The 27,725-nt window shown below is 38.9% G+C and overlaps 1 protein-coding gene across 4 annotated transcripts; it reads right to left on the bottom strand.

Moving 5' to 3' along the window:
* On the bottom strand, nt 1–27,725 carry LOC113064939 (histone-lysine N-methyltransferase, H3 lysine-79 specific-like). Of its 4 annotated transcripts, XM_026235956.1 has the most exons (29): nt 27,386–27,725; nt 18,957–19,000; nt 18,788–18,862; nt 17,733–17,796; nt 17,422–17,650; nt 16,297–16,391; nt 16,147–16,209; nt 15,979–16,034; nt 15,528–15,607; nt 15,141–15,209; nt 14,681–14,787; nt 14,444–14,485; nt 14,256–14,348; nt 13,677–13,911; nt 12,743–12,856; nt 12,503–12,594; nt 11,649–11,750; nt 11,433–11,570; nt 11,178–11,303; nt 10,565–11,007; nt 10,261–10,489; nt 10,102–10,174; nt 7,328–7,893; nt 7,031–7,239; nt 6,862–6,926; nt 6,177–6,779; nt 4,693–5,303; nt 3,285–3,427; nt 1–1,952 (listed from the first exon to the last, which is right to left on the bottom strand). In XM_026235956.1, exons 1-27 carry the CDS (start codon nt 27,494–27,496, stop codon nt 4,792–4,794), a joined length of 4,635 nt encoding a protein of 1,544 aa, XP_026091741.1. In that variant the 5' UTR covers nt 27,497–27,725; the 3' UTR covers nt 1–1,952; nt 3,285–3,427; nt 4,693–4,791. The 4 variants fall into 4 exon arrangements, with proteins under 4 accessions (XP_026091741.1, XP_026091740.1, XP_026091742.1 ...); XM_026235955.1 differs by having other exon boundaries at nt 1–3,427; XM_026235957.1 differs by lacking the exon at nt 4,693–5,303 and having other exon boundaries at nt 1–3,427.

Here is a 27,725-nt window from a genome sequence, read left to right on the forward strand (position 1 = left end):
CACGTTTTTTTTCTTTTTATTAATGTTATTATACACCACAGTCTATTAAACAGCATTCTGACTAAAGCTTAGGTGAGGTTGAGTTTTCCTTGAGCACATACTTACAACACACATACAAAAACACAATAAATGGAAATAAGGATGCAAAACAAATGAGGAAATCCACTCCTGCTTTGTCTTCAAGTTGGCGATGTTGCACGCCAATGACCATTTTTATAATGCTGTACCAGTTAGCGATAGACCGATATATCGGGCAGGTGGGAATCTCTCAAAGTCAATGGGGTTCAAATTTTGGACCCCATTGACTTTCATCGTGTGGACAAAAACAATTTCCCACATTTTTCTAAATATTTTCTTCTGTGTTCCGCAGAATACAGTCGTACAGGTTTGGAACGACATGATGGAGAGTAAATAAGTCGTCTTTTTTCCTTTTTTTGGGTGCACTACCCATTTTATTGTTCAAATATTTAATATACGTCATTATATTACCCTATTCTCTATATATGCTATTGATTATTCCAACAGTCATTGGAAAACCCATATCGGTCAACCACTAGTACTAGCCAACTGACAGAACACTAGCCAAATCTACAATCGGTCACATCAGCACAACTTCACATCACCACAATATGCAATAAGCTCAAACTAAGTTACACGACACACTCTATGGACAGGCTTTGATAGTGGATTGTAGGTTTTGGTACAGGCTCACTGGTATTTTCAACATCGTTGTGAACAGCAGCACCAGTTTGTGTAAGATGATGGGTTTGTGTTACACTTGTGTTACACAGAAAACGACGGTTTTAGGAAACAGCACCGAGCCGTACGGCCCCAAGATGGTAGGCAAACAGGATTAGCACATTTTCTCCTCATGAGAAACCAAAAAGGTTAAGAAATGAAATGCCATATGACACCACTTTTAACAGTGTGCCATGTGTGTAATTCAAAGCATTCACTACCTGTTCACACAGGTCGATTTTGGAGCACCACTGAAGTAAATACTTGAAAACAACAACAAAAAAAAGTTCTACTGTAAAGTTCTGCAATGTACTTTCATGCTTCTTTAAATTCGATTTATACCAAAAGGTGTTTCTTCTATATAAAAACAGCACTGATCATGCCGGGCGCCAAATAATACATTATAAATATTGGAAAAGGCTTGAAAACATCCCTGTGTAAAAGAAGCACCAAGAATCTTTATTATTTATTTTGTTGTTGTTGATGATCTTAATATAAATAAGCAGTCTAAAGTTGTTCAGATTATAGCACCATTTTTCTTTAGACTGCGAGTCAAGTACATACACTTTGCACACGTTGTGCTCTGCTCCAATACAAAATAAGAGCAAAGGCAAACCAAAAGAAAATCACAAAAAGTCAGACAATTTAAATGATAAATAACCCAAAATATATACACAATTACACAGTCTGAGAGAGTCTACCATTCACAGTACAGAGAAGAAAATAAACCTATACAAAAGGAATAAAAGAGAAACAAAAGGATGAGTTGAAGTTGCCCAGTAGTTTTTCTGTTGCCGTTGTGTGATCCTGCATTTTCCCAGTGTGTGTACATCTTTGAATCAGTGTGTGTTTGTACGTACAAGCGTGTGCTGGTTTTCCCGGTTGCGAAAAGCACCATGAAGAAATTTGGGTTTGCTAATGAAATCTGCGAGGAATATGGATCAGCACCAGATTCACCTGAATAAGCCTGTACTGTGTAAGACACCGCCATCCAATTGAACAAAATATGTGCATTGTATTGAAGTTCAGCAGTAACTGTTAGGAACATGGAAGCTTGAGCATTAAAACAGGGCCCCAAAGGCTAAACATAGTGATTCAATAAGATCTGGTAGTTAAAGTAGCTAACCTGATTAAATGGCTCCTTTACAGACTTTCACTCATTCTGTGTTTCTAACGGCTTCTCTCCCTGCAGATTGGGTTCTAGTTGTGTATTCCTGGAAGGTGCATTTGTTTGTTTCAATTATATATATTTTTTAATTACAATATTTGTTTACATGCATGTAAAAAAAAAAAAGATTTTCCTTTGATTCATGAAAGCTTACATTTTAAAAATGACGTGCCGTTTTAATTCGTTTGTCATGAACCGCTCCACAGGTAAATTATCCAGTGTAAATATAATAATGAAATCATTTAATTAAGCGGTGTATCTCATGAAGCCCATCAAGAACATGCCCTAGTCATATTTCACTCCCAAAAAAATACAAATAAAATACTACTAATAAAAAAAGCACATTTAAAGACCCTTATATATATATTTTTTTTTTAGTATCTTGATTTTCATGGCAATCCTTTAACTTACAATACCGTACTGCAAAATATATCACAAACAATAAGCATTTTTAGTACTGCAATGCAAAATAGTATCGCGATTTAACTCAATTATATATAATTTACATATTTGCTTAGCATTTATAGCGATGTATTTTAAACTGAACTATCTCTGACGTTGATATTCGAGGAGCATTATATATATACATATATATATATATATAAAATTGTAGTAATAATAAAACCGATTCAGATGAATTCCAGTACATAACATGCATTTTGTTGCATTATTGTAATGATAATTTTGGGGCAATGTGCTTAACAGTCATGACTATTTTTTACAATTACTAAAAAATCCTTGCTTTTAAAGTTTTAATATTACGCAATACTTTTAAATAGTCTTCTTTTTAAGGTAAAATATCACTTGGAAATTCCCCTTACACAGCTGGAGCTTGTGGTTTTCCATATTTCACCTTATTAGCCAAACAATTAATATGATGAGATGTTAAACTTCGAAAGCCAAGGTAACCACTCCACTATTTGTTATCATCAATTTCACTAAAACAGTGAGTTCACAGCACAAGCTCAGACTGGAAGGGGGATGTCCCAGCATCAGGCTCCAGGGGCTTCATGGAGTCCATCCGAATAAGCCACATGTATTTCCACTGATAACAGCAGCAAGGTTACAGAGATTCACAAATTATTTTTGTGTGCGTGTGTGTACGGCCTATTGAGACTGTACTAACTGAAATGATATTCCTGACTTTTAAGACACTTCCTGTGGAAAGGATTATGAATCAACCAGAAGATGGCTGTAAATTTAGTAAACCACCCATCAAGTAAGGCCATGTTAAACTCCCAATTATTGATAGATGGCTGTTAGCATCAGCCCAACATGGTGTCACACTCTGAAAAAACAAGGAAGCTGCATACTATCAATCTGAATCTGATTCAGGGGCAGTGCGTGTGTGTGTGTGTGTGTGTGTGTTAAGCTGCACCTGTGATAAGTTCTGATACCCATATCAGTTTTACAGTGGCGGCTTTAGCAAATGTTTGAGCACCGCTGAGCGAGTCGAGCCCATTGGTCCACACCTGTCCATTGCATAGGCTACGTTGGGTTGAGGTAGATTTCTTCAGTTACCTGTAACCAGTCGAGGGTAAAATCCAGGAATTACACAAGATGTGGACAGATGTGTCATCAACATCAGGGCTCAACAATTTACATGCCTGGCAAACCTATACAATTAGACTGGGACGTTTAAAACGTTTGTTATCCCAAATTCTGCAAGGGGTACTTGCTTATCAACAATTTACAATAGGCTGAAAATTATATTCATTTTATATTTTTAATAATAATACTACATAAAAGTAATATGTAGTGTAATAGTAATAATAATAATATGAAACTATTTTATAACCCTTCTTGCTGGATGATTATGATGGCTTACAGTGCAAAACATGATTTACTGTACATATACAAATACGAATAAATTAAATGTTTGACAAAAAATTGACCTATTTTACATTAAACTTGTATGTATCAAAGTATTTTATTTAACTATTAATTGGTTTATATTTTATAATTACAGTAAAAAAAATATGAATCCTTCACACTTCCCAAATGTGCATCATAACTATTTTTATTAGCAAAGTTTGTCAATTGACCTTCCCTAGGGTTTTATTTCATTCATAATTAATTGATTAATATTATATAAAATCAATTAATAAATGAAATTAAATGATTAAAATAGCTCACACACACACCAATTAATAATAAAATATTATTAAATAAAATAGTCTTTAAAATATTCTCAATTAGATTATATATATATATATATATATATATATATATATATATATATATATATATATATATATATATATATATATATATATATATATATATATATATATATTAGAGAGAGAGAGAGAGAGAGAGAGAGCATTCAATCCAATTTTGCACAACAAAACTATAATCATCCAGCAAAAATGTTAACAAAATTCATAAAGTTACTATAACATTATATTAATTAATTGAAAACAGTAATATATCCAATTTAGCCATTTTAAATTTCCTTTTTCGACAGGGCAAAGAAATATTTGATGAAAAAAAATAAAATAAAATAAAAACACTTACAGAAATACATGAAAACATTGTGTGTATTATTACAAATGTAAAATAAAATATAATTTTTGTGGCCTAGTAAAAGCAGAAATCACATTGTTGAGCCCTGAACATGTAATGATATTTTAAAAAGCCAAAAAATGGCAATTCGGACATAAATAGTCTAAACAGCTGGTTTCTGAAACCCAAAGAACTTGCAGGAAATGCAGCTACGATAAACCAAAAAAAGAAAAGAAAAGCAGCAAAAGCGTGTCGTCCATTTCCATGCCAACACCACATACCTTGTTGAGATTATAGCTGGCAGAGCGCAGTAGCTTCCCTGTATCCGTCTAGTAGTAGTCTAACCCCCCTTCCCCCACCCTCCTATGCCCAGACGGGTGTTATCTGGGGCGATTGCTGGGGATCTGCGAGGCTGTGTAGGACGCCTGCATACCCAGAGTCCTCCAAGACACCCCAGCCCCACCTGAACCTGCGCTGCCGGTAGGGTGCAGGGGAGGCAGATGCGGGGGATAGTGCACAGTGAAGGGCCGGGAGGAAGCGGAGGAGGAAGCGGAAGCAGATGTGGTGACCAGAGACAGGGAGGAGGTGGAAGCAGGGTGGGACGATTGCAGCCTTGAGGACTGATGGCGCTCGGGACGCGGGGACGAAGGTTGGGACGGGACCGCGGAGGACGCGTTCAGGAGGGGAGGGGGCAGAGGGAGGGCAGGCGGGGAGGGCGCGTGTAGGACTGTCTGTGTGCGGCTGAGCTGTGAGGGGCCAGAGGCCAAGAACAAGGTCCCCGGTTTGGGGTTCGTGTCCAGATGCCTCTGCTGGGAACTGAGGGCCCCGGGGCCCAGGAGATTGGCCCCAGACTGCTGTGAGGAGACTGAAGGCACCATGTGGTGAAAAATCCCTACAGACACACAGCACAGAGAGGGAGCAAAAAACAAAGACAGAAAATGGGGGCTCAGCCAGATTGTGCAGAGCAGCAAGCCAGACCAACAAACAAGCACAGATAAAGCGACGAGGCACTGCACTGATGCACCAGAAGCACCTCACACCAAACCTGCATAAAGCCTATGTCATGATTTGCAATTAATGTTTGGGTTTTTCAAGTGTATGCATAAGTTTAAAACGGTCATGGAGATTATAGCTACAAATAATACTTCTGCACTTATCTATCTCTACCTACATATCGATATATATATAAATAAATCAATCTGTCTAGATCCATCTCTCTCTCTATCTATCCATCTATCGGTCTATCTATAGGGTAGTGACATTATTCAAGTAGACTTGACTCATTTCATCTTTGTGGACTGTGAGGTGCTGGTACACAGTGAAATGCCTCGAAACCCAAAAACAAGACTTGCAATTAAGACAAACACCCGGAGAAAATGTGAAGGCCTGAAAATACAGCCAAAGAAGTCGAGGAGTCTCTCGGCCAAATCTCATAAACTCGAGAGCTTCACGTATTTTCACAGGCCTTCAAATCAGTTTACACCGTCAAGGCCAGTAAAAATTATTTAAACGGCTTGAGCTTTTTATGTTTCCAAGAACATGCCCAGATCAAATTTCACTGCAAAAATTTCACTGACTTCTTACAACTTGTTGTCATTTCCTCTAGGTGTGTAGCTGTAGCACAGTCAGCACAGCAAGCATTGTGGGAGAGCCGGGGACAGTGGCAGCGCTGGGCCTTAACTTACCTTTTCTCTACACCCGAGTGACTGTTCTGACCATGAGCTCAATATTTACAGGAAAACAAGAAAGAAAATATCCAACTCACCTCCTGCAGCGCCCCCTGCCAGCCCGGCGCTGGAGAAACTGCTGAGCGCCAAATGTCCGTTGACCAACCGAGGAGCTCCGCTGGTAGTTGGTCCAGGTGGCTGAGCTCCAAATAAGGACTGGAGAACTGAAGCCCCACTCAGGGGGAAGTACTGTCCTACTGAGGAGGCGGAGGAAACTGTAGAGGCCCCACCCACTTTCCCGGTCAAGATGCCTCCATTGGCCGCAGCAGATATAAAGAGGTTCTGGCTGGCCAATCCACTTATAGATTTCAGGTCCCACTCCCGCAGTTTATGTTTCTGCAGCGGCCGCTCCAATGTGTTGACGACCGAGCGACCACTGCCATCTTGAATGAGGAAGAGGTTTGAGTTCCCGTAAGACTCAGGCTCACGTTGCCCTCTCTTCTGTGGTTTCTGGTCCGAGTCAGAGTCTGTACCACCTCGGGAAGCCCCCATACCGAATGGCGAGCCACCCTGGCGGTGATCCGGAGGAGTTGGCTTGGGGTCAGAGATTGGGGAGAAGGTGGATTTCCACTTGCCGGTTCCGGAGGAAGATGATACCTCACTGCTCACGCTACTGGCACCTGATTTACGTCCTTGCAAACCTGAAAAATGCCATGTTCTATGACAAACAGCTAGTGGAGTCCGAACCTTAAATGTCCATAAGCCAAAATGCACTGCACTCACCCCTTTCCATATCTCTGATAGGTCCATCTCGATCTAAGGAAATGGTGGCGATTTTCCGCTCAATTCTGAAAGGGAAAACAGTCGATCCATCAAAACAATCAACCATATTTTTGATGATCTGCAAAGTTTAAGCACGAATGAACTGGATTTGAAAGAAAAGAGCTACTACCGGCTTGAGCTAGAGGTGTCCGGCGCATAAATGGTGCCCTCTTCATCTGAACTAGGGGTGGAGGAATAACGACCTATGTTGTTGAGCTCCAGGGGACGCTCTCTTTTAAGCACAGGAGGCTGATCTAGATCGGTCCCGCACGGGCTTCGAACTGACTGCTCCGGGGAAGAGATGGCGGAGATCTCCAAAGGCTGGTTTATGTTGTTCACCTGGTAAAAGAACAAACATTTTGGGTCTGATCTAAGGCCAACCGTGAGTTTTAACAATACTAACAGCCGCCATTTTTAGTCTGCTCACCATTGAATTGATATTAAGTGGTGATCCTGAAGAATGGCTTGAGCAGCCAAGTCCCGGAAATGCCCTTCTTTTGGGGGATCCACTAATGGGAATGGCTCCAGAGGAGCTGCGCTTTCGCCGCCCTCGTTTCCGCCCCTCTTGGCTGTGGGAGCTCGGAGAGTGATGATGATGATGATGGTGGTGGTGATGATGATGCTTACTGTGATGATGGTGACCCTGCTTTAACGACCCGTGGTGGAGCCTTGAGCCTCCGGTGGAGGACGAAGATGAGGAGGAAGAAGAGGATGAGGAGAAAAAGATACGCCTACGAGCTTCGCTGTCCAAGGGCTCAGTGTCGGATTCGGGGCCCTGGCGGTCATGGCCATCCTCGGGTGGAAGCCTCGGTGGGCCGTCGGCATACTGCAGCACGCCCCCAGTGCCCAGTGCAGGACTGAGGCCAGAGCAGCGAGGCTGGAGGCCCATGATGGGAGTGCTGTGAGGAAGAGGGGAGGCAGCGTCACAGTCTTGATCCTCGGTCAGCATGGCGGTGTGAGAGCCATTCACCAATCCTGAGCTGGAGGAGTACCCTAAGAGGAAGCAGATTTTGCATTTAGTATAGTACGCAATAGGGGTGTAACGATAAGCTTAGGTCACGATACAGTACATATCTCGATACTGGGTTCACGGTATGATACGTATCACAATATTTTGAACAAAATATACAAAATGAAACTCAGATTCAAATAACAAATTTATTTCAAAAACATTAACAAATTTCAACAACTTTGTACATACAAGATCACATTTCAAGGTTTAATAAAAACCTTTATTCAAATTAACAACTGAATAGGTCCGTCTGTCACTGAAAAAAATTGTTAAATTTAACAAACTTAGAATTAAGAAACCTAAAGACAGAACTTAAAGCAGTAAAAAAAAAAAAATTAAGTTCAAATAAGTTCAACATAAACACTAGGGTTGGTTTAGGTTACGTACATGATTTTTTTCTTTTTAAAAATAGTAAAATGTGTAATGTGTCCAGACATTTGACCAGTACTGCATATAAACAAAGACATCCTCTCGCTTTCAACTGTTTTCAGCAAATTTATTAACATGTGATCAATATCAAAAGCAGCAGGCTAAGCCGCTTTAAGTACTACATTGCATTTAATCCTCAGGTTCTCAAACACATCTGAATGTTCATATGGTCACATGTGGTTTGTCCTTCCTGTCTCCCTGTAGCACACTGTCTTAGGTGTCTTACATTACAGATGATGGCTTTCCTAAAGTAGAAAAACAATTGTTTAATTTAATCCACAATATTCATGGATAATACTTTTATTATTTAATACATCAGTACATGTTAGAATTAACATCAGACAAGCTTAAAAAGTGATGAAACATGTTTACCGTTAGCTTTTGTAAACTACTTTGGTTAACCGTTTCACTATTCAACATTCAAGTTTACATTTCTATAACGCGTTACTCACTGTATTTATCTGCTGACAAGACAGCTAGACAGGCAATGTGAACTCGTATTTAATTCTAGCCTACATAAAGCTTGGCAATAAAATGGAAATAAAAGCTTGGTCTTTTTCACTAAACAAGAATCATACCGCTAGGCGCATATTGTAAACAATGACGAAAGCAAAATTTTGCATCATACTTGAAGAGTGAACGTAAATAAATATAATTAATCATATGGAGAACAACAACATTTCCTTACCTGAACTCGAAATGTTCACTGTAGATCCAAGAGCTGCAAGTTGCTATTCTGCTTCGCGCTTCACTGCTGCAATCCAGGCGCGTTTCTCGGAAATCTAAACCCTTTAATTTCCAGTGATTTATAAATTAATGTTAATTCCAGGTCAGAGGGAACACCCAACCACAGAGCAACAAGGAATCAAATTTTTATTTAGACATATTAAACAGCAGTATTAACTAAATTATCGTAATCCTACTGTGCATTAAAAGCCTGCCGCCATTGTTTTGAATGCCCTCAAACACTAACTGGAAATGTCCAAGGAACAAAGACGTCCCTTCCTTAAACCGCAGAATATCCGTTGAAATGGTCTATAGATGTTTTGCCTTCTTTCACTCTTTTTGTCGCAGGAGTTTGTTGATGTGATGCCGTTTTAAATAGCACATCATATTCAAAGTGTTTGATGTCATGTATGGCAGCTTTGTTTTACAGTCTTTACAAACAGTTTGTGTTTTGTCTGAACATTTTTTACCGTCGTCCTGTCGCGTGACTGGACAGCCAAAATTCTGCCGAGAAGTCGGACTTATAAGAAGATGGAGCATCTTTAATTTCAGTTTCAAGCTTCAACTCGCCATTGGCCTGTTGCAGAGTAGGTGACATCAGCAGCTCAACCAATAGGATTTGACTGCCGTTATATCGTTAAAGTATCGCCACCAATCTATGATTAATATCGTAACATTTTTGCATCGCGAAAGTATGTAAACAACATGGATGACTGATGTTAGAGGTACTCAACTCTTTCTGACTCAAAGGCCCCCCAATGTCTACAGCAATATGCAAATGTTTTTAACGTATGGACACTTTTGAATGAATTTTCAAGCCTTTTCCATTTCACTTAAAATTTTTACCCCATAAAAAGAAAACACACTTTTTAGGATTTTTGAAAAGGCTTGATTAAATTGTGGTCACTTTTAAACAGAATTACTTATTTCTAAAAATGATTATAAATAATTTTATTACGATGCATTTAGAAACTAAACAGCATGATCTACGAGAAATCAAGCAGAACAAAGTAGACAGCGGGACTGTACTGTACCTGAGGTAGGGGTGAGAGGTGGCTTGCCATTGCTCTGTCCTGCTGGATTTGAAACTGGACTAGGAGTGCTCCTCTACCAAAAGAAAACCAAAACTTGAATAATTGCAGAAAACGCCATTAAGAGCATATACCGCGACTGCTGCTCACACAGATACGTACCAGTCTTTCTGCACGGTTCGGCAGCACCACGCTGGCCAGTGGGATGCTGACAGGAAGTTTACTTGGATGCACAGTGCTGAGGGGGATGCTGATTGGTAGACTGGTTATAGTGTCGCCGGGGACAGCTAGGCTCTTTTGTGTGGTGGTTGCTAGAATATCAGTTGAACTGGGTGAGGAGCAAGACTGTTTTAATCCCAGAGTTGGAGATGATACAGCACCATTGTCACACCTGAAAATAGCCGTGAGTGATCAGTGACCAATCAACAAGCACTTAAAGTCAACTGAATGTGTTAATTTTACTCACCGGTGGATGTTGCCAAGGGCTCTAAATTGATTGGCAGCCGAATCTTGGTTGAGGTGCCTGCGTAGGGCGATCTTGGCAGGAGAAAAGCGGGTGTAGTCAGGCAGGGGTTGCCCTAGCTGCCTGGTTCTAGAGTCTGGAGTGGGCGGCACAATTTCGTGGTCAGGGGATATAGGCAGATAGCGAGTCAGGAGCTCGTTTTTGCCCATTCCAATGCCTCTCTCATAACCCGGCGAGGCCGTACCATTGATGGATAGCTCAGGGCTGAGGCCGTTGAGCCTCACAGAAGCTTGAGGGTTGAGTTTGGGGGTGTTGGAATCCAGTGTTGGCCGGGGATCTGGGCCGGGGAGGGCCTTTTGGTAGGGGGACTCCTCACACGGGTTGTAAGACTTGAGCTGCAGGAGCTCCTGCTGCCTCTGGCTCTTCTCTAGTTCAACGATGCTGATCTGCAAAGTAACACCAGGGGGAGCCGTTGATGTAAACATAGACAGAGCCAAGCCACACTGCTCAAGGTAAAAATATCCCTGTAGGAGCTAGTTCAACAGAATTGAATGTACACCAGTCTGCAATGCCATATTAGCTCTGAGCTGACTGAGAAAAATGTGCATGCAGATACCTGGAGCTCCAGACAGTGACGCTGTTTCTCCGAGATCTGTCTTCGCAGAGCCGCTTTCTCTTTCAAAAGCGTCTCCAAACACAGAGATCCCCAGTCCAGCTTGAGCTCCTCACACCGAGCCTTCAGCTGACAAACACACAAACATATGTGTAATGGGCGTTCAGTTCCACTTCTGCCAAACAAACAAAGCTTTCATTTCTGAATCTTAAGTAGCCTATACTTCAGCTCTGTAACGGTTTATTGTGGATCACTTACCAGCACCAGGCTCTGGTCTCGGAGCTCTCCCATGTCCCTCTCCAGCTGTTTGGTCTGCTCCCTCAGCTGGAGGTTGTGGGCTGTGATCTCCTTCTGAGCTTGTACTAGGTCTTCCACAGTCACCGCCTTCAAGCCCAGCTGTAAGAGAGGAAGCAGAGGGTTCACATTCAGCACCGATCTGAAAGCTAGCTCACTAGGTTGTGAAACAGGTCTTACCTCCTCCAGTTTGGACTGGAAAAGGTCTCGGATCCTCTCCTTATGGGAATTACAAGCACTGAGCAGCTGCTGTGCTTGACCGGACAGTTCTGTGTGTCTCAGCTGTCACAAAAGACAGGGGAGAGAAAAGTTAAACAATGTTATGACAAAACCAAAAAATGTTCCTAATTAATTAAGTTACAATTTATAAATAAAAAATAATTATATATTTAAATAAAATATTTAGTTTTCCCATTATTAATATTTTAATTCTACTACTAGTAGTATTATTAAACAATTATTTTAAAATAATTTTAAATAAAATGTAATGTAATAAAATATAAAAAAAAACATTTTTCAACTAAACAAACAATGTTTTACAATAATTTATACATTGTACATTTAAATATTTAAAATATTATCAATATTATTTATTATCAATTATTTCTACTACTATTATTAAACATGCATATATAATCATTAAATATTATAACAATATTAGCAAATTAGTAAAACAAAATGTGTATACATTTATTTGATTAATACTTAATAATAATAATAATAATTCAGTTAAAAATACAAGTAAAATATATATATAAATGAATAAATATATAATAAAATATATTATCTAAAAATATAAATATAATAAAAATCTATGTATGTATTATATATATATATATATATATATATATATATATATATATATAGAGAGAGAGAGAGAGAGAGAGAGAGAGAGAGAGAGAGAGAGAGAGAGAGAGAGAGAGAGACACATATTACTTGATGAATTCATTTATAATACTTCTTTATTAATAACAGGTAAACAAAGCAAAACTAAATCAAGTAAACAAATAATGTTTATTAGAAGAAATATTCACCTTTTCCTGCTCGAGGGCTTGCTGCAGGCTGGTACGGTACTGTGGTGTCTTCATGTAGGCCATGAACTGCAGGTACTGGACTTTCATATTATCTGGAGCACAAGCAAGGAGGTTTATGTTAACTGGGTGATTGACTATGAATCTAGAGCAGATGCATTAGCACGTCTGTGGGACTGAAATGGATCTCCTCATGCTAAATCTGGAAGGAGAGCAGGCGTAAGTGAGGCTGAATGAACTTACCGAGAAGAGCCTGCAGGTCTGGTGGAGTGGGGCCCATGAGAAGCTGGCTTGATGTATAATGCTGAACTTTGGGAGGTAGCTGATAGAACGGACTCTGAGGTGACCTGTATGCATCTGTGGATTGATCCAAACCACGAAAGTCAATGTCAAAGGTACGGATGCTGTTAAACAGCCAGTAAAGACGTCATGGTTTTAAGTAGTTCTTTGCAACGATTTAAAATGTTTAATCGCGATTAATGGCATGATTTTCCTGTGATTAACCACATTATGCACAAAATTCAATAATGAATTCAAAAATAGTGTATTGAGCACTTTATTTTTAAACTACTGCTGTATGAACAAAAGTGCAATAACATTTGGTTTGCAAACACTTTAAATAAACAAAGGTGCTTTTTTTTACAGCAGTATTCCCTTGAAATAGTAGCAGTTGAAATATCTTTTGTAAATCTCATCTGTAATATCAAATTAAAACCTCCTTGGATATTCCTCTTGTGACGGTGCGTCTTGAGGGAGGCTCATTCGTGCCATCATTCATTATGATCCTAAGAACATTCGCCTATATTTGACAGACACCGCGTCCAAGCGATTTAGTAGATACTAAAAAGTCCCAAGATCCGGTCAATTAAAAAAAAAAAACACCACGTGCAGACAGACGCCCGATCATATTACACATCACTATACCCTTGCAAGGAGGCCAGAAATGGTATGTGAAATATAGATACAAAATAACTGAAGATGTGTTTTAGATGACTATACACAGCTACAAATCTTTTATCCTCATCGTTCATAACTGGAATTTTAAATTGTATTATATTTGTAGCACAACAAAGTTGGACATAGCAATAAATACAGCTATAAACAGAATTAAACTGGACAAAAACGTTTAGCCAACTTAGCCATGCTAGAACACAAATAATAGTTTAAAGTAACTCACCCTGAGCGGGGGCCGCTGAGAGGGTCTTAGCGTGCAGCAGGTCAAGTGCGCTCTGGTTCTTCTTGCTCTTGCGCTCGGCTGCAGTGGCGGCAGCAGCTTTCTTAGGCCGCCCACGCTTCCTGTTGCCTAGCTTGCGGCCCCTGGGCAGCAGTTTGGCCCGGCGGGGTTTCGGTGACGGTTTCACTGTCACAAGTGAGTTTGAGCGCTCCTCCTCACCACCAGAGTCACGCTGTGTCTGATGCACAGAGATAAAGAGATATTCCATTAATATGAGATTTTTTTTTTTTTTTTTTATGTATAAACTTATAATACATAAATAAACATAATGAGTGATTCCATATACGATTAATAATTTAAAACAAATGTATACATATAAATGTAAAACAAAATCATAGGTACATATTTTTTCAAATGAAATTATATATATATATAAATTTGAAATAAATGTATAAATCGCATTTAAAATATATAAAAAAAAACAAAAAAACGTGCTAGTATCGGATCCGAAAAATGGTATCGTTGCATCCCTGAAGTGAAAATACAATTAATTAACTAATTGAGCGATTCCTGTATATCCACCTTGTGCTCCTTGGGCTTGGTTGGGGTGGTGGTGTTGCTCTTATTCTCCTTACTGTCCTTCGGCTGGCGTCTTCTGGCTGCCTCCTGCTCCTCCTGGAAACAACAAGCCGCATGTGTTATGGCAAGAGATATAACTTGATATTTTGTCCAAAAACCCATAAACAACATGAGAATCAAACGAGTCTTACCCTGAGTTTAGGATTTTTGAGACTAGAAAAATAGTTTTCAAGCTGCAAAAAGAAAAAGCGTTTGGTTAAATATGTAATAAATCTGCTCAAAGGCGTCTCTTTTTGGACGACTGCGTGACATGAGAAAGCCACGCTCGATGTCTTTTGCCTAACAATAAAGACTAATGCAAATCAGAGACCAATTATACACAGAGAGGAACAGCAAAACCCATGTGACACAAATGAAAGGGCACTTACTATGGTGCGGTCTATTGTATGCAGATAGTACGACACTGGCTTCCCCGTCCATGACACTGATCCCCTCAGAGGGGACAGCTCAACTACCCTCATTATTGTGCCAATATCTTAAAAAACAAACACAAAGACCATTAAACATTGGAAAGGTGTGGTCATATTAACCTAATCTTTTATCGTACGTCTTTTCTGTACCAATCTGTATAATTGGGAATTTTGCGTAAGGAGAAACACCGCTCTTCACAGATTTTGCAAATGGCCAACAGAAAGCTGCTGGGTTTGATTTTTGAGTGTGCAGTGCTTCATACATCACTACAGTAAGGACAACGTAGAATCTTTGTCGCCAAAATTGTTGCGCATGTGTGAAGATTCACAATAAAAATGTCAGTAACATTTGGATCACTATCAGAATGACTGGATTTAGTCACTTTTGTAAGAGAAACCTACAAAGTATTATACTTACCACTCAAGTTTCGACTGTTTATTCTGAAGTTAAGAGGTGCAAATGGTTTTGAGGATACAATTTTTCCACCTACAAGAGACGAAATCGAGTCAAAACACGCCCAAGTAACAGAGAGGAGAAAACCTAAGCACATATAATCCGCAGATCAACGTGAACCAAAAAACAAGACTGACTGGGGTCAAAGGTCAAGAATGACATGTTGACACAGGTGCCTACAAGCTACACTGACACGAATCCCTTTCTTTTTCAAACATTAACAGCTAAGTTCTATTTACCTCATGTTAGGGCGGTACAAAATGGTCAAATGTGATTATTTCGATAAATAATGTGACGGTAATCTATTAAAAATATTTTACGCAAATAAAATGACATTGAAACACCACAAACCTTCCTTCATGTTAGCGAACCGTTCCTTCAGCTGGTGGTCCACCTCAGGACCAAAGGCAAAGTTATTCACAAAAATAACACTGTAAAAGAGCACATCACACTACAGACTTATACAAGACATATAAGCAACATGCAAATAGTTGAAGAAATTATGATAAAAAAAACTAAAAAAAAAACACATGAATATGGAAAATGTTAACTGGTGCATCTAAATCAGCGGTTCCCAATCCCTTAAATTCACATCTTGCACACTTTAATGCCCTTTGAATGGAACATATACACTCATTTCAAACTAAAATCATAGACGAAATATCCTGTGATGTCCACTTCGCAGGGCACTCACAGTTGAATAGAACAAACGTTGTACGTGATAAGAGATACATAGATGTATGAAATGCGCGAGGACTGGGATTGGGAAATGCCGATCTAAATAGTCTGTATGTGATCATACCTTGTGTTGGCTATTCGTTCCTTCCATTCTTCTGAAAGGAAATCTCCCCTTTCCAGCTGCCACACAAGCCCAAACAACATCAGTATGCACAGATTTCCTCCCTTGAGTCACAATGATGAGGTTTTCATAAATTATAACATCTGCTGTGATAAATGAACACACACTTACCGTGTACTCGCCATGTTTTTTGCCATACCACTTCATCCATCTCTTAAACTCCCTGTCCATTGACTGCAAACACATTCAGACATAAATATTAGTGCAAATGTACACTTGAGAAGTCGGCGTGTATAAAGAGTTGTATAATAATGTTAGCACCTCGGCATAGGTTGCTGGAGTGTCTGCTTTCTCCACGCCGAAGTAGTGTTTACAGTTGGTGGCTGCAGCGACTTGCAGGACTACCTGACCAACTCCTGTAAAATCAAGCAAAGACGACAATTGGTAACCAATTGGTACATGGCGGTGAATTTTCTGAGTTGTGTTATCTGATTAGCTCTCGCATTTTTATTGGACTTTCACTCTTAAAAGTCCCACTCACAGCCTATTAAGATCGTTAGTCGCAGTTGCATTTTCCAATACGCTCTTCTTTTTTTATTATCTTAAAGTCATGGTAGGAGGTTAGCAATAGCAAGCTAGCTTTGAAAGCATGAGATCCCACCCTCCCTGCAAAACACTCTCCAAAGCCACGCCTCCTTCAAAACAATAGCCCTTCCATTCTCAGTCCGCAACAGCGTAATGGAACGAGCTGGTGACATATCAAGTCTGCGTGAACAGGGTGGACGGAGGTATGCAAATATATACGTTGACAGGCTGGAATATCATTAGATGAACATTTTACGGTCCTACACCTTCCACAGACGATATAAATACATTTAGACCACTTAACTTGTGATTGCTATCAAGACGTGTAGAGGCTTTCATCCAGCATAACAAAACATGTTTTTGATCCAAATCTCGTAACCCACCTTTAAACTGCAACTCAAGTGCTGTTTATACTTGTGGTCCTGAATTTGCCATTTTACAGTTACATTAGCGTTTTTATTGGACTTTTAGTCTTAAACAGCATCCCAAGACCCATTTATGCCAATTATGGTACTGAAATCGCTATTTCGCCATTTTTATTGGACTTTCAATGCTCAACTGCTACTTTATACCAATTATGGTAGTGAATTCGCTTTTGTGTTTTCCAGTTCGCATTGTGTTTTATTGGACATTCATTCTTAAACTGATAGCAAAGATCTGTTCATATCAATAATAGTCATTCATTTTCTCCAGTATTCCAATTAGCTATGCATTTTTGCTGAACTTTCAGTCTTATATCACTAATCAAGACTTGTTTAAACCAATTATGGAAGCCAATTTGCAGTGTTATTTGAATTTACGGTTGAGTTTTCCATTCAGAGCCACCAATGAAAAAAGCCTTCAATAATAGACGTTACTTACCACTGCCCAGATCCACAAAGGTGTCCTCTTCCATCATCTCCATCTCATCAATGATCTGAGCCACCAGGTCGAAAGAGGTCTCTCCGTACACCTCAGGAGAGAACGGCTCGTAGTTGTTGAGTTTCTCTGGGTCGGTGACGGAGTGGTTGTAGACCTGCTGCAGGATGTGACGCAGCAGACCGTTGGAAGGCCTCTTGTTCAGTTTCATGGGTTGGGTGGTCCCTTTCCACTGCAACACACAAACAGAAAGTTCTACATGTAGTTTGAGCTAAAAAAATAAAAAATCTGTTGTCTACAAGAAAGAACTGTACCAGTTGGTGAATGCTGTCAATGGCTCTGTTGTACTTATCACACAGTCTCTGCATACTCTCAAAGCTGCAGGAAAACACAAAAATAAATGATTGTCTATGAAATCCTTTATCTCATAATAAACCATGTGGCTTGTGCTCAGATACAAGAAAAGCAAAAGAGCAGCAATATATCCAAGTTAATATATCCTATTTGTACTGCATATAATAAAATCATCACACCTCTAACAAATATGATTTAAAATTAAGTAGAAACAAGTTGGAAATATTTAACTTGTAATATTTTGTCAAACTTTTGTCATTTCATCATTTCAACTTTTACAAAATTAGTAAAACCACTAATAAATTATTCATGATTATATTAAACAGCATATAATAAAATAATAACTTTATAATAATTTAATTTGAAATATTCTGAAGATTGTTATTTCATAATATCTACTTTCATAAAACTAGTAATTAAACTAAAACTAATAAATTGATGCATGATACATATTAAATATTCTAATTTTGAAATTAAGAGTATAATTAGAAATATTTAATTCGTAATATTCTGTGAAGCTTGGCATTTCATAATATCGACTTTCACAAAACTAGTTTCCAAAATAAAATAATAAATACATGATCAATCATAATACGATTAATACTTTATCATTTAAAAATACATTCTTAAACCAGTTTTTATTATATTAATAAAATAAATTATTTAGTTTAATTTATTCTGTAAAGCTTTTTTCATCTTTCACAAAAATAGCATAGCATTTTTTATTGGCATGTACAACAAATACCACTTTTAACATCAAAAATAATACATTTAATTTAAATTAATTAAAAATAATAATTAATAACAATAATTAAAAACAATAATACAGAAAAATTATTATAATTAAACAATTAAATATATTCTTATTATTAATAATAATAATAATAATAATAATGATAAGTAGTAGTAGTAGTAGCAGTAGTATAAATATTATTATTAATTTATTTTTAGGCTTCATTTTTCAAATGATTCCTAATGAACCCCATCTTATAAGATTTTGTGCCAATTTCCTCACCACTTGGTGTCGTAGTCGATAAGAACGTAGTTCTCCATGGCCAGCTTAAGATCTGGGATCTCTTCACACACCCAGCTGAACAAAGACAAGAGAGAGGTCAAGTTTTAAACTGATAAGCAGTCAAACATATCAGCAAAACCAAACCAAAGAAAACTGGTCATAGACGTACCGAATGGTTTCGATGATTTCATGTGCAGCATCATGATGTTTATCCTGAGGAGAAGGAAAGAAATGCTGTGTTATAAACAGAGTCCACAATTAATGTTTTAATGACTCTCCAGAATACTCATTCGGTGTGTGACATGTAGTTATCTATCCAGTGTTCATTTTGACAGCAAATTTTGATTTGATCTCAGTCAAAGTCTTTTGACTTAAATGGCATTTAGTTTTAGTCATATTTTAGTTTTAGTCGACTAAAGGCTCTGTTATACTCCAGTCTGGAAGCATACATGGACAACTGCGGACTACTATTAAACTACTGAAAGTGAAGACGACCCTCTGATGATGATTTTTAGGTCACACGGACCCTTGTGCAATTGTGTACTCATGTAAAGTATAACACTAGCTTAAATCTACAGTGGATTTAGTTGGCTGACATCTAATGGGTTTAGTAAGTGTAATGCATTTATTAAGCATTTCTCTAAAATATCCAAACTCATAATGCATAGGTTTGATGTTAAGGTTTTATTATGCAATATAGACAGAGATTTAACTGCTGTAACACACAACATGCCTTTATATTGAAATCAAATAAAACCACTTCTTATAAAAGAAACAAAAACCTGGTCCTCCTTTCAATGAAATACCAATGGTTATATAATTTCCATTCTTTATAACCACTTTATCCACATGAGAAAAGTTTCTACGACTACAACAGAATCTTGACCTTCCAGATTTTGACGGGTCACGGATCACAACTGTAGCACATTTCTGAACACACAGCAGCCAGTGTGCCTTCTGGCAAGAGGACAAGTTCATCGGGCCACACATGTCCGGATAAGTATATTACGTCACGATAAGCAGTAACTGATCCTGCGCGTTACAGTATATGAATGCACTGTAATCTACTGTATTTTAAAATGAATATCGAGTGTGCAAAAGAAAATGGGCGCTACAAGTGTGAGTCGTACATTAATTATTATTTAAATACTATTGTAGTTTTTATTAATATTTTCATGTACCTTTTATTTGCATTTCTCATTTTCATTTTAGTTGGTTTTACTTTTTTTTTAACTGAGTGGTATGTTAGTGTTATTTAGCTTGTGTGTTTATTTTTCCCCGTATGAATTTAAATTGTAGTCATTTTATGTGCTTTTTTGTTATTTTGTATTATTAATTACTAACATATAATTTAAGTATTTCATTTTTGTATTATGTGATTTCAATTGCTAAAATTGGTATGTTAAGCATTAACAAGGATTTATATTGCATTAAAAAATAAATTTCATTTCAGTTTTAGTAACTGATTTCAGTGAATAGCAACATTTCTACTTTGTCTAATATTAGTATTTTATTTTATTTCAATGATCAAAACTGCATTAACCATAAACGAGGCTCAGAAGGTCAATATGTATGATTAATCGAGTCTAATTAACCCGGCATTGTCTTAAATGTGGATGTGTCCCCACCCAACTCCGTCCATCCTGCCGCTGGAGCTCTGCTGCCGTCTGACCCAGTGACCCACTTTCAGTCAAGCTCCTCCTGAGAAGCCCTTTGCCTGCCTGAGTGTGCCGCTGCTGGGCTCCTCTGCCTCTCTAGGCTCCTCCTAACCGTTTCCCCGCTCAGCTGCACATACGGCGAGTCTCGTGCTCTTCCTCCCACCCCGGCAGCACCAAGGCAGCGTCACAGCACTGGGAAATAATGCAGCCATAGTCCGAGGCGAACAAGGGCACTTATTTAAAGCAGGGATGGAGCGTTATTGCATTAAATGCAAATGCTAAGACAGACGGCGCAGTGCGTACGTGCACAAGCAGACACTTATCATGCTGCACGAGAGAAGCACAGCAACACCAGCGCCAGAGCTAAAAATATCCAGAGGAACGGAGGGGAGGATGACCGAGAGCAAAAAATAAAGCACGACAGCCCTCCATCACGAGCAGACTTGACTCACAAGCACAAAAACGGACTCTTGGCTCACCTCATGCACACTTGATGTGACTCACGGAGAGAGAGGAACACTCATCCTCACTGCACAACTCTTCGTTTTGGGTGTGTGTGTGTGTATTAACGGGTTTAACCGGGTCATGCCATTGAAACGGTTAGGTTGGTTTGATTATAATTCCTCAGTCGAAACGAATCATTTTGTAGCCAAGTTGAAGGAAATTACACTTTCACATGGAAGCAATTACAGGCCATCTAAGTTTCCAGATATGGGATGTAAATGTGGCCGGATACGTAGGTTACAAGAGCGTGGGGAAGAAAGAAAACAGTGAAGTTCAGTGTTCGATAAAAACCCTCTTCTTTCTCCCACCCCAGGTGAGTGGGATGCTTTTATTTACAACACACATTGAAGCAATGAGGCAAATGTGATGCTAATGGATGAGGAACCGCCAATACGACAGCGGGAGAGGAAATATCACATGACCTGTGTCTCTGGAAAACAAGATTTGAATGAATCGAGGGCATTTGGGCCTTTGTAAAACAGTCAGCTTGAATAAGCATTTGGTCATCAATTATTCACTTGCATGATGTTTGTAACCAGTATGACTTTATTTGTTCAAAGCAGCATAAAAGGAGAAGTTTTGTAGAATGTATATGCTGCTCTTTTCTGTTTAAATGAATGTGAAGACTAGGTTAAGGCACTCACAAGCTCTTGATTTAGGTTGGTACTGTTTAGCTATAATGTCCATTCTGATAACATGTATGAGAGAAATTCTCTTTTTCCAAATTAGATTCAAATCATCTTCTTGAACTGTTTTAATAAAATCTGGCTGCATGTTCTTGATTCATCAAAAAGAAATGGCTCAAATGAGTCATTCTATTCGGTAATCACAATACAATGGCTGCACTATACATTTTTGATTCACTAATAAGAATCGGCTCATAAGAGGTATTTGTTTCAGTAATCAGACTATACTGGTCATGCTGAATAAGTTTGAATCAGCAACAAGCCACAGCTCATTAGAATCATTGTTTTAGAGAATCAGACAACACTAGTCATTCTGTATATTTATGATTCACTGAAAAGAATCAGCTCATAAGAGTCATATGTTTGGGAATCAGGGTACACTGGTCATTCTGTACATTTATGATTCACTAAAAATAATTGGTTCATATGAGGCTCATTAAAAATAGATAAAAATACAAAACATTCACTTGCACTGTACAGAAGAGAAAAAAAGCAGCATGGAAATTCTGCCAAACATCTCTTTTTGTAATCTTTGAATGAAAGCTAGTCATATGGGCTTTGAACAACATGAAGGTGACCAAATGTACTTTTCCTTTAAGGGAAGTCTAACGCCCAATCCCAATTCTACCCCTTAGCCCTTCCCCTACCCTAAGAGGAAGGGCCAGATAGCCCTTCAAACGAAGATTTTTCAGGACCACACTTCAAACGAAAGGGTTTGAATTATCTCAGCAACATGGCTACTACAGCGAACAAAAAGACACACAAATGTAAGCTTTTCCGGCATAAATAAAGATTTTAACAAAAATCTATCATTTGTTTTATGTTACATTCAATTGTAAGTTCATATTAACGGTCATGTTACTCAAAGACATGTTTGCAAAAAAAAAAAATGTTTGCTAACGTCATATCATTACAGACTGCATGATGTCTGATCAAGGCAATAACTGCAGTAAACAATGATGGGGGCTAATCCCCCCCAATAATTTGAAAACGCTAAACCATTTTCTCAAATATTGCCTATTCAAGAGAGAGAGAAAGAAATGGAAGTTGCGTGTATTCGGGTTTGTGCGTTTATCTTTTTAGAGTGAGTTTACTTAAAAACAGCGATTGTATCCTCTCATCGCTGGAAAATATAATGTTGCTACATTATATTTTCCAGCAACAACAGGATACAATCGCTGTTTTTAAGTATTTAAACTGTATTTAATAAAAGTCGTGGGGCAGCGTTGACAAGTTTATTTTCTTCTGGATGTGTGAGCTGTGTGATTTCCAATATGTGTGTGTGTCAGTAAGCAGCGCATTAATACCGAACGATAATTAAAGGCTCTAAGGCTACGTTCACACTGCAGGGCTTAATGCTCAATTTCCGATTTTTTGGAAAAAAAATTTTTTTTGCAAGGCCGTTCACATTTCCAATTAAATGCGACCTTTGTGATCTCCTGTGTGAACGTGAAATGACCCAGGAGTGACCCGCATGCGCAGAAGAGTACTCAACGGTCAACAACGTCACTCGTTGTTTACGGAAGTAGCTAACGTTTGGATGTCAACAACAGTGTAGTCAACAGCGGAGCTCTTTTTGCAGTATTAAAGCTATTTTCCCAACGGAGCCAGCACAATTACAATCTTCTCGTTTTAAGAAGAAAATTTAAAAGGAGGAGGAGAGCAAGGTTTTCGGCCATGGCGTTTTGTGGAGCAGTGTTAGCAACGTCGGTACAGAGAAACGTGTGGGTGCGGAGTGGTGGGATACTGATGTGAGTAGCTTCAATAATAAAGAACAACTAATACTTGTTATTTATCTTCTCGTTCCCGCCTACTTCAACGCAGAATTATGATGTTTGTAGCATATGAATGACGTACGGGTCAGATACATGTGGCCTGGCCGTTCAGACGGAGGTAGCATTTCAAAAGATCGGATACGCATCGGATTCAGGACCACATACCCAAGTGGCCTGGGTCACATTTGAAAAGATCGGAGTCATGTCAAAGAACAGGGGAATTGGGTCGTTTCAGCCTGCAGTGTGAACGTAGCCTGCACACCAGCACACCAGTATATGTGTGTATTGTAAGAGCTGGACGATGAATGATGACGTGTGACGGCATAGTAGTCGTGTCCCAATTCTCAGGGGAATATTTTCTCTGTGGGGAAGGGGTATAAAATAGAATTGGGCCTAAATCACCAGTGCATGTGGATAACCACCGCCCAGACTCCCTAATTAACAGAATCCGCCCCTCCCTAAAAAATTTGCAAGGCACGTCTAAAGCTTACCAAATTTTTGTTTGCCCAACAGCGGGTCAGAAATAAGGCTCTCAGTAGGTGGGGCATCCATCCCTTATCAGCCAAAGTCAAAGACAGAAGTCATCTGAGGCCAAGCGAGACAGTAAAACCACTGAGGTCACGACTATTGTACCCTGAATGACATAAATGAAAGAGACTGGAGTTTTCAGTGATGCAACAGCTCTGAAAACCCATACTTCTGAAAAAAAACCATGTGGGTTTTTTCAGAAGTATGGGTTTTCAGAGCCGCTGCATCTCGGTTTGTGTAAAAAGAACATGAATCATAGTATATTAAACATTGGGAAGGACAAATGAGACAGCCGTTTCTGTAGAAACCACAGGCTTTGATCTGCACCCCCCCAATTTCCGTCTATGAGCAAAACAGCGTTGGCAACTCTGGTGGCGTGAGAAATGCGAACTTTCGGGTGACGTGAGGACTTTCCCAACACATTCTCGTAATAAAATATTACAATAAAATACCCAGTCTTGTTTTTTCTTCAGTTACAATAAAAATTAAGCCATTTTCTCATCTTTTAGACCCTAAATATTACTCAAACTGCCTGCTATAACAGGGTAAACAGCAGTGCATATGTGTTTTATGGGGGGTCTGGCCCACTGTCAACCGGTTCAGCAGCTCAGCATCACTAGAGCTAATCACAGCATGGAATCTGTGTGTTAGGATTACTGTACATGTGCAATGACTGTACAATGCTTTCAGAAACAACAAAGACAGAAGAGAAGAACAGTGACTCAGTGGATGTTACGACAACAAACAAGCCTTTTTGACACCATTTAGGGCACAATAATCGTAGAAACTAGATGAATACAATTTCAAAAGAAAATGTAAAGCGGAAAACAACTTGTCACCAAAATGCTAGGACATACTGGGTGGTTTCCAGGGCATTGCTACAGTGTTTAAAAGCCTCCTAACATCAAATGTCCATGATATTCCCACTCTAGAATCTGTTTCTTAATCTAACTATACATTGTTGTTTTTTTTTGTTTTTATCTTCTAAAAGTTCAAGATCACAAGCCTGATTGGAAAAGTCCAAGGTTTTCACATGTACCCAGTACGTAATTACGCATCATTATAGTACGTAATTTTTCAAAAGGTACTGACAAGGAAGACAATGGGCGGGGCTTGATGTACAGTTCCACCTCTCTGGAGATAATGGGTGGAGCTAGAAGGTCCAATCACATTTTAACCTTAAACATAACTAGGTAAAACTACATTAGGTCGACAGAGGTGGATCTACACTAGGTCAAGCTCCAGTCATTTGGCTCTGCAGTGAGCACTCAGATTTTTAGGGCTTCATGTATTGATTTTTATTGTTTTTTTTGCAGTAATTTGTTGTTCAACAAGGTGGCAACATGGATGCTAAATGTTCTGGCTCAAGTGGCAGAGCATTGTGTTAGCAGCACAAGGTTGTGGGTTCGATTCCCAGGGAACACATGTTAGGTAAAAACTGTTAGCCTGAATGCACTGTAAGTCGCTTTGGATAAAAGCGTCTGCTAAAAGCATAAATTTAAATTTGTCTCACCATCAAAAAAGAAACAGAACCACAACAACAGATTTCCGTGCTTGACGGGGTTCAGAAATCCACGCAGCTCTAGTTAATGTCCAAGATTTTTACACGTCATATCGGGATGAAACTATCAAGCAAACTTTTAAAAAAAGAAAAAAAAAGTATACTATGGTCTTTTAGAAAAAGATGAGGTGTAATTTGTGTTTTTAGTACAACAGCACAAGGTAAGTAATGCACCAAATATTTAATACTTAGAGTTTGGAGTCCATACAGCGTGTAATAATATTTGTCAAGCTTCAATAACAACATATATGCTGGAAAGTTAACTTATAAAAGCCAATATTCAAGTCCAGCAAGCTTTACAACCCTCCAGTAGCCACTAAAAGTCAGTTATTGCCAAACTTCCTACAGAATCCTGCATACTGGCTTGTTTTTCAAGAAATGTCAGCCATAAGGGTTACATTATGACACACTGGAGGGAGGCATCCAGATCGGATGGTAACCGAAACACACAGCACTGATCCCAATGCAAGGGCTGCCAAATGAGAAAACGCGTTTGTAGACCTCAGTGACAAATCTGACACTTCCAGAGCAATACACAATACTTCAAAAGAAACTGCGGAAAACGGTAAAATACCCGCTACGGGACACAAATCAAAGCTGTGTCAATAAAACACACTAACAATATGGAGATACCGTCCTCTCGCCTGAGAGCACTAACGTTATTCGCCTTTTGTTTGACACCCTCTGTGTGATATTGAGCCGGCAGGAAGCTTATTCCACCCTAATATCCACTACTACAGTTATCCACACACACACACGGCCGATATTTACAATGTTTAAGTTATCTACAGTTTGACGAGTGTTAGTGTTGGGTAGAAAGCGATAAAGTTAGCTAGCCCTGCTATCTGACTGTTAGCATAACGGCTAACGAACATTTCTGCCCACATTAACATTCTTCATACAAACTGTCGTTTCAGCCTTAAAACGTGCATTAATGTACGTTCAAACCTTTTGCTCGACAATAACCTTGCATTTCTGATGTAAATGAATAAGTGTTTTACACAAACTCTCTGCTAAGGCAGGTTTTGTTTAGCGGCGGTGTCTCAAACTCTAGTGAGCTGCCTACCTAGTGAACAAAATATCGCTCGTGTTTTAGTGAACTACAGCTTATAATAAATAACAATAGTTAAGTAAATGACGTAAGATTTGTTTCGGTTTAAGTTTAAAGAATCGGTTCAGTAAATAATTAAGCTCATAACATCCAACAAACAAACTCACTTGTCAACCAAGTTCAGTGGCATTACAGATATAACCTCAAGAAAGTGGTCAATGCACTGATCTATAATATAGATCAGTGGGTCACTGACATAAATGAAAATAAATCAAATTCAAAAGATTTGAAACACAACAAAGGCGTCTTTGTGTAATCATTCACGTCTGATCGCGTTAGAACGGAGAAGCGAGCGTAAACGTTCCCCAAGTAGACAGCTCACTATGATTTGAGACGCAGCCATTGCACGAGATGGCCAACTGGGTCAGCAGGCTACACACACTGTGGATTTCCTTCGATTCAAATAATATTTGCTACGGTTATAATAAATATATATATATTTTTTTAATAAAACAGACTAGGTTATTTTAGGTCTATCTAACGTTTAATGGTCTTCCGAACACCTTTACAAAGACATAAACGTTCAGGGTATATTAAACTATTTTAGGATGTAATGACACTCTCCTGTCCCAACTGTAAGCGGCTCTTAGTTCTTAAAACACTAATATTGAAATAAACACACTACAAAAACCACAACAAGATGTCCACACACTACTACACGTTGTTCTCGAACTACCGTGAACGTTAACGTTACATGACCCACTTCGCTTTATTGGAAGGGAATCCTGGTGTTGATTTCGGTTATTATTAAAACAATAATAATGATTGTACTTACATATACAGGTAAGGGCCACGGGTAGCCTGCAGCCTCGGCTCCGACCGGCGACTTCAGTTTTAACTCCAGCTTTTCTCCCATTCTCCCCAATACAGCTAATGGACGAGACATATAAACTAGAGTAAGGGCATTCTCCGTGAAAAAAACATCAGGTTTAACGCGACAGGATCTCACGATGGATATCGCGGGCTGCGGTTGTTTTCACACAGTTGCGCGGCACGATTTGGTCGATTTGAATCCAATCTGCGCCGGTGAATTAGAGAAAATGATCGGTTAAGCCGAGCGGCTGCTCCGTCTCGGCAATACCGCCGCCATCTTGACCGGCTCACGATGAAAAAAA

This window comes from Carassius auratus, chromosome 47 (genome assembly GCF_003368295.1).
Source record: "Carassius auratus strain Wakin chromosome 47, ASM336829v1, whole genome shotgun sequence".
NCBI classification, from domain to species: domain Eukaryota; kingdom Metazoa; phylum Chordata; class Actinopteri; order Cypriniformes; family Cyprinidae; genus Carassius; species Carassius auratus.